This window comes from Bufo gargarizans, chromosome 5, assembly GCF_014858855.1.
Source record: "Bufo gargarizans isolate SCDJY-AF-19 chromosome 5, ASM1485885v1, whole genome shotgun sequence".
Taxonomy (NCBI): domain Eukaryota; kingdom Metazoa; phylum Chordata; class Amphibia; order Anura; family Bufonidae; genus Bufo; species Bufo gargarizans.
In genome coordinates, this window is record NC_058084.1 from 314,774,392 (window position 1) to 314,794,774 (window position 20,383).

The 20,383-nt window shown below is 40.3% G+C and overlaps 1 protein-coding gene and 1 long non-coding RNA gene across 2 annotated transcripts in view; both read left to right on the plus strand.

The window, feature by feature from the left end:
• The window catches only part of PRPF4B (pre-mRNA processing factor 4B), a 35,824-nt gene extending 25,764 nt beyond the window's left edge, over positions 1-10,060 (plus strand). Inside the window, 7 exon segments of the mRNA XM_044292683.1 lie at positions 958-1,105; positions 3,332-3,469; positions 3,562-3,715; positions 4,224-4,338; positions 6,091-6,242; positions 7,091-7,177; positions 7,950-10,060. Of these exon segments, the coding sequence (XP_044148618.1) occupies positions 958-1,105; positions 3,332-3,469; positions 3,562-3,715; positions 4,224-4,338; positions 6,091-6,242; positions 7,091-7,177; positions 7,950-8,153 (998 nt within the window). The 3' untranslated portion in view covers positions 8,154-10,060.
• Positions 10,061-14,137: 4,077 nt separating this feature from the next.
• Positions 14,138-19,098, plus strand: LOC122937698. The gene is made up of 2 exons (XR_006389898.1): positions 14,138-15,447; positions 16,078-19,098. It is a non-coding gene; the product is annotated as an uncharacterized LOC122937698 (long non-coding RNA).
• Positions 19,099-20,383: the final 1,285 nt, after the last annotated feature.

Consider the following 20,383-nt stretch of genomic DNA (forward strand, 5'->3'; position numbering starts at 1 on the left):
TTTAGAACCTCTACCTCTTTTTTTTTCCCCACTCCTAAAACGTACCCTTACAAAAATAAATACATATTTTACTATCCCACATACTGCCTCCTTAGCATTATTGATAGATGTAGAGTGCCGGTTTTTCCATTATATACTTTAAAAAAATATTTGTTTGGCAAAGTGTAAAAAAAAACCAAAAAAGAATTCCGCCGGGGTTTTGACATCACAGCGTTTACAATGTGCTAAAAAATACCAGATTCCCCCTTTCTGCGGCTTAATATGAATGCGGCGATACCAAACTTGAATAGTGTGTTTTATTTTTTAATTTTTTACTGCCTTTAAAAAAAAAAAACCCTTTGGAAAAATCCAAATTTTCTTTGCATAGCTATATTCTGACAGCTATAACCTTTTTTTATATTTCGGTCTTCAGAGCTGTTTGAGGGCTTTTTTTTTTTACTTAAAACTTTTTTTTTTTTTACTTAAAACTTTTTTTTTTTTTTAATCTAAAAATATTTCACTTTTGTTACTTTTTAAAAAATTTGGGCCCACTTTGGGACTTCAACTTTCGGGGGTCTGATCCCCTTTACTATGCAATCACAATACTTCTGTATTGTAATGCATTGGCTCGAAGTGTATTACACACTGTAATACACTTACAGCTTCCTGCCTGTGAGATCCAATAGGCTGGATCTAACAGGCTGTCACAGAAGGCATGCAGCAGGAGTCCGGCTATCAGTGACTGCCGACCCCTGCCGCGGATCGGGTGGGCACATCTCCTGCACCTGCACGATCTGTGGTGTATATATGTACTGTGCCGGTCCTTAAGGGGTTAGTTTCACAGAGACTAAAGTTGACATAAGATTTACATTAAGATGGCAATTTGGGATGCAACGATGCATATGTTCTACGACTTTTTGCACTGTTATATATTTGAATACTTTTAAGTCTTGTTTTTCTTCTTTTCTACTGCTTCAGGTGTTAACATAGGTGAAATTTTAGAGAAACGGTACCATGTCTATGGATATACAGGCCAAGGGGTATTCAGTAATGTTGTGCGTGCTCGAGACATGGCAAGAGCGAATCAAGAAGTTGCAGTGAAAATCATTAGAAATAATGAATTAATGTAAGTGTTCTCACTCTGAATCTCTTATTAGTGGATGATTCAATGTTGGTTTGGAGTAGGCCTGTTTTCTTTTACTAATCCGTTGCCTTTTTACTGCTTCCTTACACACTACGAGCTGTTCACATCATGGTGTCTGCTTATATAGAGAAAGGCAGGGTGCTCTACCAGTTCATCAATACGATGGATAGCAGTGGTGCCCGACAGACCGCATTTCGATGGCAAGAATGCGCTGCTTGCTCACACGCAAATGTGAATAAAGCCTTAGTATTTCCTCATTAGGGAACATATTTTTTGCACATTTTCTTCCACTGTTACCCTAATTGAGGATCTTTACTAACATTTCACACAATTTTGCATCAAGCAATAGTACAGGAGTGTATAAAGGCCCCTTGACCCTGGCCGACACTGCAGTCAGTTATTGGAAACTCACGTTAAGGCTAGGGCTACTTGCCGGCATTTCATGTAATGTTTGTCTATGGTATCGCAATACGACACAAGACCTGGTGCCACTGCAATGCGACAGTTGCAAATAATCCAGACACGTGAATTTTGTGCTGCAGGTCGCATGTCATGTGCCACATTCGCTCCATTGACTTTAATATAAGTCGTGCGTGACACATGACTCGGCTGCGACTTGGTTGTGTTGGACAATGGACAAGAGTTTTCATCGTTTGATTAGCAGTACCTTTTAGACAGGGCACTTATCGAGAAGGAGAATTCCTACAAACGCTCCTTTGCTATAATGGCCTTCTCTTTATATTGGCTAATGATTGGGCAGTTTCTCCACTTATCAGGTCTTTATCTAAAAAAGTAAATAGAAGGACCTCACGTCCCACTTTCCTCCATATACTTCAATGAGCAGCATGTAATCTGACCCTTTAGTAGTTTAAGGTGGACATACACATTAGTAAAAAGTTTATGAAAATAACATTTGTTGGGTAAAATTTAACAACAAATGGCAGACCATGGCATGTTCATGAAATTTTCATCCAATAGTCGGGCGAAAGATCTTTCTTTGGAAGAATATTCCCGGAAAGATCTATTGTCCATTGCCTGGTTTCATTGATCATGTATGGCCAACGGTAATGGCCAATATGGCTAAAATGTGTATGGCTGCGTCTGCAAAAGATCGGTTACCAGATGATTTAGTTGTTTAGCCATTATCTAACTTCTATCTAATGTGTATGGCCGTCTTTAGTGGGATGACCGTTGTCTCTGCTTGTTTGTTTAGGAGGGGGAATAAGAGTTCATACATGGAGAAATAGCCACTTTCTTATGATAAGACCTATTACAAAGTTCACTTCTACAATTGATTTATGTAAAGTTGTCGGAAACATTAGTGACCATTTAAAGAGGACATTTCACCACACCTGATATGTGTTTCAGTAAATATTTTTCATGTGAAATGATAATTCTGGAGCATTTATGCATATGACTATGTTGTTCCATCCCTCCATTGTTACTGCTAAAAGTTTATTAATAAAGGTACAGCTGGGGGTTACCAGTGTGCTGTGTTTCCCTGCACAGTCAGACACTATCAAATTAGTGGACAAACCCCCAACTGGTAACACCCAGTTGTACCTTTATAAATAAACATGTAGGAAGAATAGAGGGGTGTCACAACATACAGCTAAGAAAGGATGCTCCTGAGTTGGTATTACATGGGGAATGCATGGAGTTACTAAAACAGCAATTTCAAGAGAGGTGACGGGTCCTTTTTATCTATTATTTCAGTGTAGCTATAACACTTGCATTTGTTTTCATACTATTTAACAGTGGAACTAAACTGAGCAGTGAAGTCCAAACCCATTAAGTCAGGGGAGCCAAAACTACGGACAGGCGCATGTCCTTTTAGATTGTGAGATCATTGGAATAATTATCGGGGAAGAACGGTAGTAGAAACACTTGTTCCTGATAATTGTCCAGTGCGAGTGTTCCACCAATGACCCAACAAAGAACAAACGCTCATTCGTTGGGTGATCATCGCTTTTGGTTGAAACCCAAAATTAGAGATTATGGGCAACACATTACCCTGTCTCAACTGGATGTCCTTCCCACAAACAATGATTCTGTATGGGCATGAGGGCGATCACATTAGCAATCGTTCGTCCTCTTACAGAGATGATTTTTCCATGTAAATGCAGATCTCTGGTTCATTTCTAATAATTGCCTGTAAAATCAGCATGTGCAAAAGGGTCATTATTTTTATGTCGAATTCTATTTTAGGCAAAAAACTGGCCTGAAAGAATTGGAGTTTCTGAAGAAGCTGAATGATGCCGACCCGGATGACAAATTTCACTGTTTGCGCTTGTTCCGTCACTTCTACCATAAGCAACACTTGTGCCTGGTGTTTGAACCACTAAGGTAATGCTTCTTTCAGAAACACAATATTATTTTGGTCTTTTGTATGCGTTATATGGATCAAGATGAATAGTTAACGTTCTCTTTTTGTTTAGTATGAACCTGAGAGAAGTTTTGAAGAAATATGGTAAAGATGTAGGCTTACATATCAAAGCCGTCAGGTCCTACAGTCAGCAGCTCTTTTTGGCTTTAAAACTTCTAAAAAGATGCAACATTCTTCATGCAGATATTAAACCTGATAACATACTGGTAAGTGTGTGACTGTATTATTGTGCATTCAGTATCATTACTAAGTGGAAAACCTCTGAAATATGCAAGTTTTTTTTTATTTGTTATAAATCTCACCCAGATAGAAATTATTTGTTAAATGGCTGGTACAAAGAGATACACCGTTGGCTCAGTTAATTTCAATGGGCTGTAGTGCTTTAAATTCTAGGTCCACCTTTGCAGTGTTATTTCCCCCCCCTCTCCCCCCCTATGCATCGAATATAAAAATGGAGTTATGATGAAGTAATAATTCTTGACACTGTTTGACAGATAGGAATAAAGCTGTCAATAGGAAAAGGGGGCCCACGTATCATGAATACTTAGGATGCCTGATTTCTAGTGCTGGCAGCACCGTGCAACACCTTAGTTTAGTCTCAGTATACACACCCTCAGAGAGGGCTGCATGAATGAGTTTCCTTCAACAAGAATCCTTTGTGCGAATAACATAAACATGTGTGTGACTATTGCTGCTAATTTTTCCTTTCCTTAGGTAAATGAATCCAAAACCATTCTTAAACTTTGTGACTTTGGATCTGCATCACATGTGGCAGACAATGATATTACACCATATCTTGTCAGTAGATTTTACAGAGCTCCTGAAATCGGTAAGTTAAAACTGTATTCTGTTATTTGTGTCTTACATATGCGTTTTTGTGCTGGAGGGAGACAGAAGCAGAGAGACATAGATGATGCTGAAGGCTCTGTTAAAATTTCTATCTCGCCTCTGCTGGCATCACAGCAACTCTTGTTAGTACTGCTGTATAAGGTCATCCATGCTTCTTCTGGGGGTGTGCTAGAGTTCGGGGAGCATGATCTCCTCTGTGTGTGCACTGTATAGGAGACATCATAGCAGCAAGTCTCCACTCACTAGCTCAGGGAATACTGAAAATTAGGGAGCCTGTAGAGGAATATGTCATATAATGGTCATAATTAGTGATATTCCTCATGTACACACACGACAGCTCACTCTGAAAAATCACATGAAAGAACGTGTGCTTTAAAGAGGACCTGTCACCGCTCCTGACATACCTGTTTTAATAGCCTCATGCATCCCCCTGTAATAATAATTCTGGAGCATCTATTCCTATGGCTCTATGTATTGCCATTCCTTTATTATTTCTACTAGAAGTTATGAATGAATTACTAGCAGTCTGCAGTAAGGGTACAGAGGGGTGATAACCAGTTGGAAAGGGGGGGGGGTGTACCTGCACAGACTCACTCTATCCAATCAGTGCTGTCATTGTCAGATTGTGCAGGTACACACCCCCAGCTTGTTACCACCCCTCTGTAACCTTACTGCAGACTGCTAGTAATGGCACAACATAGAGCCATAAGAATAGATGCTCCAGAATTGTTATTACCTGGGGAATACATAAAGCTATTAAAAGATATGTCGGGAGTGGTGAAAGGGTCCTCTTTATTTTGACTTGCATTGTTTGTTGCCTGTACTGACAAAGTGTACTAGACAAAAACCTCTGCATGCCAATTCCTGCCTAACTAAACTATATAACACATCATATGGTATAATAATTAATGCAAACATATAAAGTGGTAATCAAATGCAAATCGGTGTTTGTGGATCAATCTGTTAAGCGAGGAGTTTATTATTTTCAAACTATACATTCTTTGTCTATAAATGCAATCCGTTAATAATGATGATTAGTCGCTGCGTGTCTCAAGCGTGTTGTGGGTTCAATTCACACAAAGTAAATGTATACAGATTATTTGAGGCCGCACGTCTTTTTCTTCCACACAATTTATCCCAGTAATTTAATCTCTCACCCCCCACAGTGGAGTTGGGTCTCACAGACGTCCTCTATCTTAGAACATCTTGTGAAATATCATTAGAAAGGTGCAGCGATAGTGAAGCACATTTACACACACACACCGCTATATCTTTTCCAAAATACACACACACACACACACACGCGGGATGTAAGCACATCAGGTGAATAAGAATCAGTTGTCCTTTCTCTGTTTTGTATCTTCGCTGCGATGGTAAGCCCAGCTGGGAGGATCGAGCACTGCCTTTCTGATCCTCCCAGCTGGGATTACCATCGTAGCGAAGATACAAAACAGAGATAGGACAAAAGATTCTTATTCACCTGATGTGCTTATATCCCGCTTGTGTTTGTGAATATTTTGTCAAAGATATAGCGGTGTATGTTTAAACGGTGCTTCACTATCGCTGCACCTTTCTGATATTTCACAGGATGTTCGAAGATAGAGGACGTCTGTGAGACCCGACTCCACTGTGGGGGGAGAGAGATTAAATTCTTTGTCTATAAATCATCATTACACGTTTTATTTTACACTTTAGTGCGTTTCTGATGAATACTAATTTTATTTCTCTGCAGTAATTGGAAAAATATATGATTATGGAATAGATATGTGGTCTGTTGGTTGCACATTGTGTGAACTCTATACTGGAAAAATCTTGTTCCCTGGAAAAACGAATAATCACATGCTAAAACTTGCTATGGACCTGAAAGGAAAAATGCCAAACAAGGTAATGTGGAACTTTCATGTGTGTGTGTGTGGACAGACGGATAACCACAGTGGAGCCATATTCTCCAGAAAAACTGGTCTTGTTGCATGAAGCAACCAGAAAAAGAGTGATATACTGTGATGGAATGATATGGCCTGTCCTGATAAATGAAGTCCATTACGATTGCACTTTTTCCGTAACGACTTTTTACGTAAAACCGAACCACTTTTTAGATCCCAAACATAAGTTCCTACATCATATGACGCAGATGATGAACTGAAAAGATGCCATGTATTTGACTGAACATATCTGAATTGAGTGTAATCCTCCCACCTCTCTACCCTGAATATGTGTGCAGAGTGATTGCGGTACAAGCACCTAATTTTGGTTCATCTTCAAACATTTACATATTATTAGCTGTAAAATGAGACATTGTGCTGCGTCGGGATGCCTATCCTACACAAAAAGAAAAGATGGTGCCCTTCCTTTGTGGTGTGTCTTTAAGCAATTGATGTAAATGGTCTTCCTTTCCATATATTAATATTTCATGATTGTCAGTTTCTAGTTGTGCTTGTAGTGATTGATACTTATACCGTTTCAGCACTTCTGATGTATTAATACAGGTTTGCTATAGCACATGTATTTATATTTCATATCTGCCACATAGAACTGCAGTCATATCACCCTTTTTGGAAACCTCATGTATTTTTCACTAATGTATATGCTTGGCATTTTCCGCATGCCTTTCAGCTGCGGAAAATATTGAGCGTTTCTTTTTTTTTCATGGCCGTACCCTAACAGCTTTTATCTTAATGTTTTTCTGTTCACATTTCTCATCATGGCACGCTATGTATATGTTGTCTTCCTAGATGATTCGGAAAGGTGTATTTAAAGACCAGCACTTTGATTCAAATTTGAACTTCATGTACATTGAAGTTGACAAAGTTACAGAAAGGGTAGGTTATTTTTCTATGTATCTTACTTTTACCTTTGTTATAAACTAAGAATATACCTAGAACTAACATCTTATTTTAGTGTATGTTTTGCCCTTTTTCTTAATGTCATAAACTCTTGCAAATCAATAGTGTTTTGTAGTATTAATACAGTAGCTGTATTCCAAACTGCTTTCTGCTTAATAAGAGGAGATTTAACCGAAAAAAGCTCTTGCTTGTGTAAATGTAGCCGAGGATGCCTCAATGAATGCAAGCACAGGGTGGTTAAAGCAGCAGAAAGTGATGACATATTTTCAGTGCTACATAGAATCTTACTTAAAGGGGTTTGTCTGAAACTGGCAAACATTTCCAAGGGCTGGATATCAAATTAAAATGAAAGTAAGAATAAAAAAAACCTTGTCGAGGCATATTGGTTCCAGCACCGCAGCTACTGTCCCTGCCACTTCCAGTCCCTGATGCACCTGAAACGTGACATGCCGCCTGCACGTCACTGCTGTTGGCCAATCCATGGCCCCAACAGTGATGTTTGCAGGAATGACATGTGACCACTGAGGGTCAGTGGTTACATGCCGCCCCTGCACATGTAACTGCTGAGCCGATTGATTGGCTGACATTGTTACGTGTTTGTGTTGTGGGGGCGGGAGCTGCAGCACTGTTACTAGGTGCATTGATGAGGTGAGCATTTTTATTTTTACAGCGTGTTTACCCTGTCGGATAACCCCTTAAATAATCTACTTAGTTTAGGGAATCAATTTTCTTAATTTGTGTCCAACAGGAGAAAGTTACCGTTATGAGCACTATTAACCCAACAAAGGACCTGTTGGCTGATTTAATTGGATGCCAGAGGCTGCCAGAAGACCAGCGCAAAAAAGTTCACCAACTTAAAGACTTGTTGGATCAGATATTAATGCTAGACCCGGCTAAACGAATCAGCATCAATCAAGCACTTCAGCATCCTTTCATTCAAGAAAAGATCTAAATGTGGGCAGTGGTTTGAATAGTTCACACCAGGACTGAAGACCTTCCACAGCAGCTTGTTAATGTATATAAACATATAAATATTTCCCTTGCAAAGTTGAGGAAGCTTGTATTGTTTGAATTAAAACCAAGGGTTTATTTTACTTTATTAGCTTTTTTTTTTTTCCAATGAACTGTCTGAAAAATTGTGATATCTGTACTTTTTCACAATAGAAATGCTTGTAAATTGGCAGAACTATTACAGTTTGCTTTGAAAATTAAGTTTGGGAAAACCAAATTGCGATTTAATGTTTGGATGTAATATTTTATTTTTAGCAGTCACGGCTCATTTTTTCTTTTTTAATTTTGTTTTGGAAGAATACATGACCAGCATAAATGCTGTTTATATTCACATTTTCTAGGTTGCGTACGCAGGCCTCAGCAGCATGCCCTTGGTCTAGTCAGTGCCGAAGGGAGGCCTGTTCCTCCATGAGCCTGCCTGCAGGGATGGTCTCTTTTAAAGCAGGTTGTGTACAACTTACAGTACACTGAAGGTAAGCTGAACCATCAACATCACTGGTGTTTTAAGATGTTTCAATATGTAGCTGTATTGCCATTTGACAAATGCAAGTTTGGTAGCTAAATGTGGCAGCAGTTTGCTCTTGCATGTTTGCCGGTGACCTACTGTTCGTTCTTTTGTAATGTTTTAAGTTGGACAATGGTTGTGGTAGTTCAGTCTAAACTTCTCTCTCCATCTGGTTTTAGTGGAGTGTGTGCACGCTTGATGGAAGGGCTGCGCCTTCAGTGTACTGTTTCTTAATTGTTTTCCATTTTGTATGATTTCTCTCCCCCCCCCTTCTTTTTAAGGCCATTGGCCATTAGTTTAAGTGGGAAAGCTTCAACACAATCATAGTTCTGCTCTTTTCCCTACCAAAGGAGTTGTCTGGTGTAAGGGGAGAATTCTTTAGAAATTGGCTAAGAGTGGTAGAAAATGCTAAAAGGATGGTTACTCACTGATCCTCCACAATTCACATTTTGACTCTGACCAGGTCTCTACTAGCAGGCCCCATCCTGACTGGAGATGCCTGCTCAGCTAATCATTGTCAGAGGTGGGTGGCCACTGCAGTCAATGGGTGTCTACCCTGACATACCCAGGCATTGACTGTTAAGATGGTATTGGAAAGCAGAGACCCACCAGACCCAGGTAATCATCGGAACAGAGCAGCAGGGATCGATGAGTATCCTTTCTTTTACTTTTTATACCACTCTAAGCCTTTTCTAAAGAACTTTGCTCTCCTGGACAAACCACTTTGCAATGTACTTGTGTGTATTTCTTAACGGCACAAAAGGGGCATCTCTTTTCTGACCAAGGGTATGTAAATGGGAGCTCCCCTTTGTGCCGTTTCTAGGTTCTGATGAAAAAAAAAATATGTTTTTATTTGTTTAATTGTTCATGATCATGTTGTCTTTCAGTACAGGACTAAACTCTCCAATCTTGAGCAAAGCAGCTGCTTTTTAAAAGCGGTAATTGCTTCTTTACCTTTTTTATTTCTCCTGTAAATGAAGCTATTTGTTTAAAAACAATGTCTACATGATGTTCCTTCTGAATAAACTGTTGAGATTCACTTATTGTCAAGTGACAGATGTGCTGCTGCATGTTCAGTGACCCATGCAGATATCTGTATGTTTTCAGTATGCACCATTAGATAATAAAGTCTTTTGTGAACCAGGTTATCTGTAGCCATTTCTAAAGCATTTCTTTTGGATCATAAATTGGGTAGTACCACTAAAGGTTGATCCATTTATTTCAGTAGTAGCCTTGTGATTTATTGTTATGTATGCTGTATTTGGAGAAAGGCCACCGATGAGTAGATTCTCATGGCTCTCGACTTTTACAATACCAAATAAATTTGTAATGTCCATACTCCTGATCAGTGTAGTGTGTTTATTTTTTCTGGTTTTTGATCCTGACTAATGTTTGTGCTGTTTTCTCACTTTTCCTCTTGATGGTGCTGAATGGAAAATGGAAAGCAAGACAAGGCCTCCCAACGGCTGGTTTGCTGAGACACCATCTTCATCTTCCTCACAAGGTCATTCTTGACAGCATGTGTAGATAAGCAATTAGCAAACAAAAATCACAAAGCAAATGGTTTTATTGGTTTTGACACATAAGCCCTGGATAAACTCTAGCAAGTGCTAGCATACTAGGTTTTGATCACTTCCATCATTTAGTGACAGCATGGTGAATTATAACCGAACCATATTGTCCCTCTTTGCCTGGGACTGCTTTCAATTATGAGGTATAAATTAGTGGTAGAGTGATAGGCTATGCCAAGTACAAGACAGGAATGTTAAAGAATCATGTGTTTAATACTCAGGTTTCAGATATAGTTGCACCTTGCAGAAAAATATAAAAAATAATGGTTCCAAGAAAGAAAAAGGAGTACACGTCAGATGTACATTTAGTACACTAGAAGAAAACAGTAATGCAGATTGATCTGCATTTTTGCCAATCACTTTGAAAGAATAAAGTTGCTGGTTAAACTGTCTCTTTTGTTTTAGATGGGGTTTCACAGAAGAAGATGGCGTGAAGACCCAAACCAAGGTTTCTGTTTTTCTCACAGAGTGCTTGTCATTTAATAGGCAACCCATGAATTATACCATGTGAACATTTTTGCATTCTGGATACACAGTGTAATTCAGCTTGTAAGAAATGTGTCCAAAATCATGTAAATTCAGGTCTTCATTCAGGCCTGCAAACTACCTTAGAAGCTTAAAGGGGTTATCCCATGAAAAGTGTTACTATGCAATGAGTGCAGCATTTTAAATGAAGTATTACTTCAATCTACATGCAATAAAATATTGTTCCTTTAGTATGCATGATACATTTTCTTCCTTGGTAACGCCAACTGCTGGTTATGCTTATGAACCACCATCTCCAGCATTCAGTGGTGGACTGACATTCTCAGTAGCTTACCGTCGCCCATGTTAGCGTAGTGTTATCATAGTGAAGAATGTGATGTAGCCCAGTTGCCATTTATTCATCCATACTTCTGGTTCCTACAGGTATATACCTATATCTGTCCAGACAACATACCTTATGTATCTGGGGTTGTGTGTGAGGGACTGTTTTCTGTGCAGGGGAGGAAGAAGTTAACAGGCTCATGTGACAAGCTGCTGTAAGGCTACTTTTACACCTGCGTTTAGGTGCGGATCCGTCTGGTATCTGCACAGACGGATCCGCACCTATAATGCAAACGCTTAGATCCGTTCAGAACGGATCCGTTTGCATTACCATGTAAATTTTTTTTTTTTTTTAAAGTTTTTTTGTTTTGTTCATGATAATGCAAACGGATCCGTTTTGACTTTACATTGAAAGTCAATGGGGGACGGATCCATTAGAAAATTGAGCCATATAGTGTCAAATTCAAACGGATCCGTCCCCATTGACTTCCATTGTAAGTCTGGACGGATCCGTTTGTCTCCGCACGGCCAGGCGGACACCTGAACGCTTCAAGCAGCGTTCAGGTGTCCGCCTGATGAGCGGAGTGGAGGACTAACGGTGCCAGACTGATGCATTCTGAGCGGATCCGCATCCACTCAGAATGCATTAGGGCTGGACGGATCCGTACGGGGCCGCTTGTGAGAGCCTTTAAACGGAACTCACAAGCGGAGCCCCGAACGCAAATGTGAAAGTAGCCTAAGCCTGCAGACAGGGAAGAGATTCCTTCTAAATAAGAGAGAGAGAGAGGGGGGGGGAGTTTTACTTTCGTGGTATTACCCCTGTAATTAGCATTATTTACATAAGTCATTATACAAAGTTTAGTATATCATTTTAAAAAGGTTTTCCAGGATTTTCCTTTTTACTGATGACCTCACCTCAGGATAGGTCATCGGTATCTGATCGGTGGGAGTCTGTCTTGTGGTGCCCCTGCCAATCCGCTCTTTTTGAAATGAATTAGAACAGTGCTGTCCTAACTAGGCACGGCCACTATGCAGTGTTCGGGTGCACAGCAGCCCTTGAAAACATCTGATCGGCAGGGATGCTGGGAGTTTGACCCTTGCCAATCTGATATTGATGACCTATCCTAAGTATAAGCTCCCGGAAGAAGCTCTCTAAGGGATTAATTTTTTGTATTGGGCCATAGGGATGTTGAGCTTTGTCATAAAGGTTCTGTGCACACTGACCTGGCAAATACGATGCCTGAGACTGAACTCTTTATCCACATTCAGATGCCCTTAAAGGGGTTATGCCATGATTTATGTAAAATGACAATACCTTTCTAAGTAAGCCAGAACCTGCCCTGTACCTCACATGGAACCATAGATCTCCCCATTTGTTACTCCAATTTCTCTGCTAGATTATTTTCAGCCTGGCAGCTCACAGGGTGCAGCAGCTCTTTCCTTGTAACTGCCACAGCTTCTAACATAACGCTGGTGGCAGTTGAGGATTTAAACTGAGCATGTTTAACTAGCTCAGTAAAATGGACAAAAAAATAAGGTAAAGAGCAAACGGCAGGTTAAGCTATGCACATACATTTTATAGAATTTTATTTCATATCCTGGTGCTGGTTTGAAAAATGTAGAATGTTTTGTGCTATAACCCCTTTAAGCATGGCGCCTGCTCATGCATGGAGCGGGCGCCATAGCTAACGGGTTTCTTCTGTTTCAAACCGCAGAGACCTGCAGCACATGTATTGCTGATCGCATACATTTCACCTCTCAGATGCCATGGTCAAATGTGACCATGGCTTCTGAGCAGTCCAGCAGTGGGCCTACACACTCCTATAACAGCATTCCCCGACTGAGATCGGGGAACCTTTTACGCTGTACTAATAGCCCGACGCCTCAAGCAGGCTTTGGCAGCTATTAGCGAGGTATACTAATACAGGCCACAAGGTGGCAGCACTGTATTGTTATATTGAAAATGAAGTGTTCAATTATGAATATATAGCCATAAATGAACACAATGGGCAATCTAATGACTTTAAAAAAAGTTAAAGGGGAAAAAACTTTTTTTTTTTTTTAAATATAAAAGTTCAAATCAACCCCCTTTCCCCAAAATCAAAATACTTAACCAATAAAAAAAAAATAATCATGGGCATCGCCGCATGCGAAAAAAAGTCCAGACTATAAGATATAACAATATTAATCCCATACGGTGAATGGCGTAACGGAAAATAAAATGGCTAATTCTTTTTTATAATAAGTAATCAAAAAGTCACACACTTCAAACTGGTGTCACTAAAAAGTACAGTTCGCCAAGCAAAAAATGAGCCCTCACACAGCTCCGTACGCATAACTACAAAATAGTTTATAGGAGTCAAAATATGGTGATACTAAAAAATAAACTACATTTTTTTTTTTTTCTATTAAAACGCAAGAAAAACTATACAAGTGTGGTATCATTGTAATCATACTGACCTGGAGAATGACGGTAACGGGTAAATTTTGCCGTATAGTGAACATCATAAAAAAAAAAAAAAAACTGGCAGAATTGTGAAGGCAGGGAGTGAAGAACGAAAACTCAAAAATTGAAAGTTGCATGTTCCTCAAAGGGTTAGGCTACTTTCACACTTGTGTTTAGGGCGGATCCGTCTGGTGTCTGCAGATACGGATCCGCACCTATAATGCAAACGCTTGGATCCGTTCAGAACGGATCCGTTTGCATTACAATGAACAAGAAAAAAAAAAATAATGTTTGTTTTTTTTTGTTCATGATAGTGCAAACGGATCCGTTTTGACTTTACATTGAAAGTCAATGGGGGACGGATCCGTTTGAAAATTGAGCCATACTGTGTCAACTTCAAACGGATCCGTCCCCATTGACTTACATTGTAAGTCTGGACGGATCCGTTTGCCTCCGCACGGCCAGGCGGACACCCGAACGCTGCAAGCAGCGTTCAGGTGTCCGCCTGCTGAGCGGAGCGGAGGACAGACGGAGCCATTCTGATGCATTCTGAGCGGATCCGCATCCACTCAGAACGCATTAGGGCTGGACGGATCCGTTCGGGGCCGCTTGTGAGAGCCTTCAAACGGAACTCACAAGCGGAGCCCCGAACGCAAGTGTGAAAGTAGCCTTATCTCGCTGAGATTTATGACCGTTTTGCTGACTATCATGAATAATTTATTTTTAAGGCCCTTTGCTGATTCTTAGGAAACTTATCGTCCAGTTAACATGCAGCCATTGTTACTAGCTGGCAAAAAATATGTATGCCTGTTTCATCATCATGAATTTGTTGCTTAGGCATCTTTTATATCGCCTTTTATATGCTATTATGAAATTACTTGGCGTCTTTATAGAAAGGGGTATTCCGGTAAAGTACCTTAATTTTTGAAAACCGGTTTTAAGGCTGCAAGCTGTGACCCAACCAGAACCCATACCTATACATATAACCACAGTTTCAATTTACCTTGCAATCCATTTGTCTAGCCTGCAACACATGGGACCTGATCTTCTCTCGCAAAACTTTAGACTACAATCGCCACAATCCTTAGCTTTCCTGCTGTGAGTGTTGATGTTTGGCTGCTTTACGTACAGTCACGCCCCCTCTACTCGGTAATCACCAGCATACTCCTTGTTTCACAAGACATTTAGCTATAGAATTGATAGCAACACACTGAGCATGCTCGACCTAACAAAGGCTCAGAACTACAGGTCGATGCCATGGTAATTTATGAGGAAACAGTGGGTAGCAGAGGAGAAGAACTACTGATCGGTAAATATGTGAAATTTACATTCTATTAGGTAATTATTGATTTAGTCTAAAACATAAGTTATATTTATGGTAACCGGAATACCCCTTTATCTTTTATTGATTTTCGTTTGCATGCTCGTTTGCTTCATAAATGTGGTGTTCTTGATGGCACAGAAAAAATATCATGGCTTAAAGCAAACTGTACTAAAGAAATCAGTTTGTGTATGCAAACAAGTATGTATGGTTCACGTTAAAGATCATCAAAATGAAACCTACTTTACAGTAGTGCAGCAAGTTCTTAGACAAAAATTAAGCCAACATAATGAATTTCGGGTCACGTTTTTCAGAATCCCTTAGGAAACAGAGCCTCAAAATCTGCTGTTTTTGGTTCTTTGAAAGGATCAATTTGCCTCATAAAACATAATTTTACAGTTTAAATTTAATGTATGGCATCAGGTTAAGTTACTTTGGTACAAACTGAATAAAGCAATGTTGTATTAGAAACCAGATGCAGCGAATTATTCACATTTCTACAATTTCTTGCATTTAGAAAAGTGTTGAATTTATTTTTGTTTTTTTACATGGGTACTCTGTAGGATGTTGTACAGTAGAGAAAATGTTTCATATTAAAGGAAACCTGTCACCATGATTTTGCGCATAGAGCTGGGGACATGGGCTGCTAGATGGCCTCTAGCACATCCGCAATACCCAGTCCCCATAGCTCTCTGCGCTTTTATTGTGTTAAAAAACAGTTTTGAGTGATATGCAAATTACCTGATATGAGTCCTGTAGCCGGAGATGAGTCAAGCGGAATGGAGCCCAGCACCGCCCCGTGTCCTCCGAATCTCCTCCTTGCTGGATGACGTCACAGAGCTGGAGCGCCGAAATCTCGCGATGCGCGAGCTAGCGCATGCGCAGTGTCGGCATCATGTTCATTCCCTGTACTGGCATCAGCACAGGGAACGAACTACGCATGCGCTAGCTCGCGCATCGCGAGATCTCGGCGCTCCAGCTCTGTGACGTCAGCCAGCAAGGAGGAGATTCGGAGGACGCGGGGCGGTGCTGGGATCCTTTCCGCTTGACTCATCTCCGGCTACAGGACTCATATCAGGTAATTTGCATATCACTCAAAACTGTTTTTTAACACAATAAAAGCGCAGAGAGCTATGGGACCTGGGTACTGCAGATGTGCTAGTGGCCATCTAGCAGCCCATGTCCCCAGCTCTATGTGCAAAATCATGGTGACAGGTTTCCTTTAAGCATCTGATAGACCATTCTACAGTTTGTGGATTAAACAGCAATCTGCATAACAGCTTAAAATATAATAAACACTATATTCTTGACTGAATTTGTACAGCTCTTGAATACACTTGTGAGGAATGACCCCCCAAGTGCATTGTTTAGAAGCCAGCAGGGGCCTTCAGAGGTGGCCTGATATCAAGGTCTACCTGTCCCAATGAGTCTTGTTGAAAAACATACTATATTTCAACTGCATAAGAGATATGATTAAGTAGAGGGTAACTCATTTACTAGACATAGGCGAGACGACATTAAAGAAGTTGTCTGATCTTGCCATTACTAAGGCAAGATGAGCCAAAATCCTCACCACCAGCCGACTGGGAAATAGTAGAGCACACCGGCGCTGGCTGTTTCTGTAGCTCATTGTGGTGCGTGGAAGCTACGGAACCGGCATAGCACATCAAGCTATGCTGTTTCTGTAGCTCCTATGAACCACAATGGGGAATACAGAAACTGCAAGCACAGCTACGTGCTGCTATTTCCCAGCTGGCTGGTGGTCGGGAATGTGTTTTATCTCGCCTTGGTAACACTGAAATGAGAGAACTCCTTTAATACAATGCCAGCTTGTATCAGTCTTTAGAAATGTGTCAGGGGTGATATATGCAGGTCTTACTGCAAATCACACCTCCGACCTATTTTGAAAGGTTCCATCTCCAGCTGTAATGCAGCTAGCACCACAATCTCCGTTTTAAAGTTTAGATTCTTAGCTTTAACCCCTTCCGACCAGTGTCATACATGTACGGCAGAAGTCGGGTCTTTAAAGGATAGCTCCCCCTCAGGAGCAAACAGTGCCATAGCCGCCTGGTGCCTGCTGCTTCACATAGTGGACACCCAGGGCTAATGTTTCTCTGTGGTATCGCTGTAATCATACTGACCCAGACAATGAAGGGTCAGTTTCACCGCATAGGGAACAATGTAAAAATGATACCCATAAAACTGTAGTGGAACTTTTTTTTTATTTTTTACCAGCTTTTCTCTACATTGTGTGCAAAAATAAACCGTATCATTTGAAAATATAACTTGTCCCACAAAAAAAATAATCCCCCTGCAGCTATGTGAGGGAAAAAAATTACAATTATGGGCAGACAGGGAGTGGGCAGTAGTGCGGCCCCTGACTTCAGACTAAGACACAGGGACTTTCGTATAGTCCAGAAAATACAGTAACTCATAGAAAACCCCTTTAAACTGAATCTCTTTATTATCTGTTTTAGGATATTTTCACAGGGGATGTTACATGCAGGTTTGTTTGGTTTTGCTGCAGATTTTGCCTACGTGCCTTGCAAAGAATGAAGTCTCTACCAAATCACATAGACCTCACATGTAATATAACAAAACATCACTTTATTAAAACACAATGACAATAAACATATATAAAATCATGCGGATGAGTCCTGTGATAGAGACCACACTTGGCCAGTAAAGTGCATCCAATATTAGAAAAAGTGACCAGCGCAAAATGGCAAGAACCAGGAATTACTGTAGGGAAAACAACTGACTACCAACTGAGTTAAAGGTTGAACCCACATTAGTTGGCCCATACGGGTATCAAAATTCAAATGGTGATCAATACAGTCTACTGGTGGAGCCATAATCAATGCATAAATGCAAAAATAGACATAAATTGATGTTCCATACTAACCCAGGGGAAAAAGGGGTTTTCCAGGAGTTTTATACTGAATGGCCACCTGCCTATCAGCTGCTTGAGAAGGCACCAGCGCTTGCATTAGCACTATGGCCTTTTTTCAGCCAACCAAGCACATCGCTGTAAATTGCATAGTGGCTATGCTTGGTATTGAATTTCAGCCTCCTTCATGTGGGAGTCAGACCAGGTGTGTTGTTGATAAATCTGATAATCTAAAGACTGTAAGCACTGACAGACATTCTTCGAAGGGTTGTCCTGTCATCAGACATGGATCAGATCACTTGGACTTGTCTAGTTTGGTGGTTCTCCTGGGAGATAAGCCAAACAGGCTGGACAAAAATCGCAGCAGTGGTTTTTGTCTGGCCAATTCTTGACACATTTGCTGGGTAGCTCCCAAATCTCTACCAAACCCCTTTATAGTCAATGGGGTCCGGTAGGAAGGCAGTAGTATCTGGCAGTGCCAGATCTAGAGAACTCCAGCAGGCTGTTCTCTGCCGGAACAGCCTACTAGAGTTCCCTGTTGCAAGTGTAAGGCCACTTTCATACTAGCGTTTTTGCTTGATCCGGCAGGGTTCAGCAAAAATGCTTCAGTTACTGATAATTCAACCATCTGCATCTGTTATGAACGGATCTGGTTGTATTATCTTTAACATAGCACGGACTGATCCGTCACGAACACCACTGAAAGCCGTCTCAATGCCGGAAAAAAATGCTTCCGTACCCTTCCTGAGGTATAAATATGTGGTCATGATGGATCAGTCTTGCTCTACATCCTAGGACGGAAAGCAAACTGCAGCATGCGGTTTGCTCTCCGGTATGAGCATGGAACAGAATGCATTTTGGAGCATTCCGTTCTGTTCAGTTACATTTTGTCCCCATTGACAATGAATGGAAATTAAAAACGGAAGTGTTTTTTCCGGCATTGAGACCCTATGATGGATCTCAATACCGGAAAATATTAATGCTAGTGTAAAAATAGCCTAAAACTGACCTAAATCACTCTTTAACTGGACTAGAAGGGTCTGTTGACGGCAAATCACCTCTATTAGGTTTTGACCAACAAGAAAGGAATATGTAGTTTTGGATTGGGGTATGGTGTTTCGTTTTTCGTGGTTGCTAGGATTGACCTAAACTGAAGAGGTTAGTCTGACGTATCATAAAGTTTTTAGTTTTTATATAAATTGTATCTGAAGTGACTGTAATTTTTCTCTCTTTCATGTAGGGTAAGTTGTGGATTGCAGATAGTGATTTCTGGGATCCTGATCAAGCCATCAGCAGTTTCCTGTTGTATCATGAGAAGACCGTACCAATAAAAAGGTTACCTCTTTCGAAAGTGTCCTGTGATTTTCAATTTGTTGGGGATGAAAATCTTTTTCCAAGTGCAACATTAAAGTTTTTAAAACTTATGAGTGAATTTCCATGTGGACGATTCCTAAGTGTTACAAATTAAGCCTTAATAGATGTGGGCAAGATAGAAAATATTGATGTAACTCAGTTTTGAGATTTGTATTAAATGCATTTTAATGGGAGATGAGCGGCAGTACTCTGGTGCAACCACTAAATAGTGGATGAAACCTTCTGTTACCAGCTCTGTCCGCTGATTTGTTTCCCAAGCTAGCAGCTGCTGAAAACTGTGGGGATGGCAGGTGTCTACCAATCTGATAGCAGAGAAGTGGTTGATACCTTTTAATAGTTAAATGGAACCTGTCACCGGGATTTTGGGTATAGAGCTGAGGACATGGGTTGCTAGATGGCCGCTAGCACATCCGCAATACCCAGTCCCCATAGCTCTGTGTGCTTTTATTGTGTAAATAAACTGATTTGATACATATGCAAATTAACATAAGAGTCATATCTTACTTGTGTGACCAGAGAAGAGTCGTAATATCAAGCTCTGACTCATCTCGGGTTAATTTGCATATATATCAAAATGTTTTTTTTACACAATAAAAGCACACAGCTATGGGGACTGGGTATTGCGGATGTGCTAGCGGCCATCTAGCAACCCATGTCCTCAGCTCTATACCCCAAATCCCGGTGACAGGTTCCCTTTAAGATGACAAAATTGCAAGCTTTGGAGGAGATTATTTAGGTACCCTTCCTGAGGTATAAATATGTGAAGCCTCAGATACTGGGTTAGAACATGCTTGAGGAAGAGACCTGAGTAGTATTGAAAGCTTTTCGGTTAACTATTAAAATGTATCAAACATTAAGGAATTTTTTTTAATATATTTATTGTCTAAGATGGTACAAAGAGATTTTTACTTCACTAATCTGATACTGATGACTTATACTGAAGATGGGTCAACAATATTTTCAGGCTGAAAAGCCTCTTTATTTTCAGATATTTTTATTTCAGGTTGACATAATAGAGTACATACAGTGTCATATGATAAGTAGTACTTTTACAAAATTTCTTTTAGTAACAAGTCCTCAGTAAAAGTCCCAACATAGCCAATCAGAGTAATGTATTGGAGCTACTACGTCAACCTTCCGACATCAGTCGGTTTTTCCATATAAGTGGAGAAGGGGAGGGAAGGGGAAAGGATGGGTTGTGGGAGATTAGTACAGAAACCATAACTTGACACCCCGCAAACCACAGGGTGAATAGAA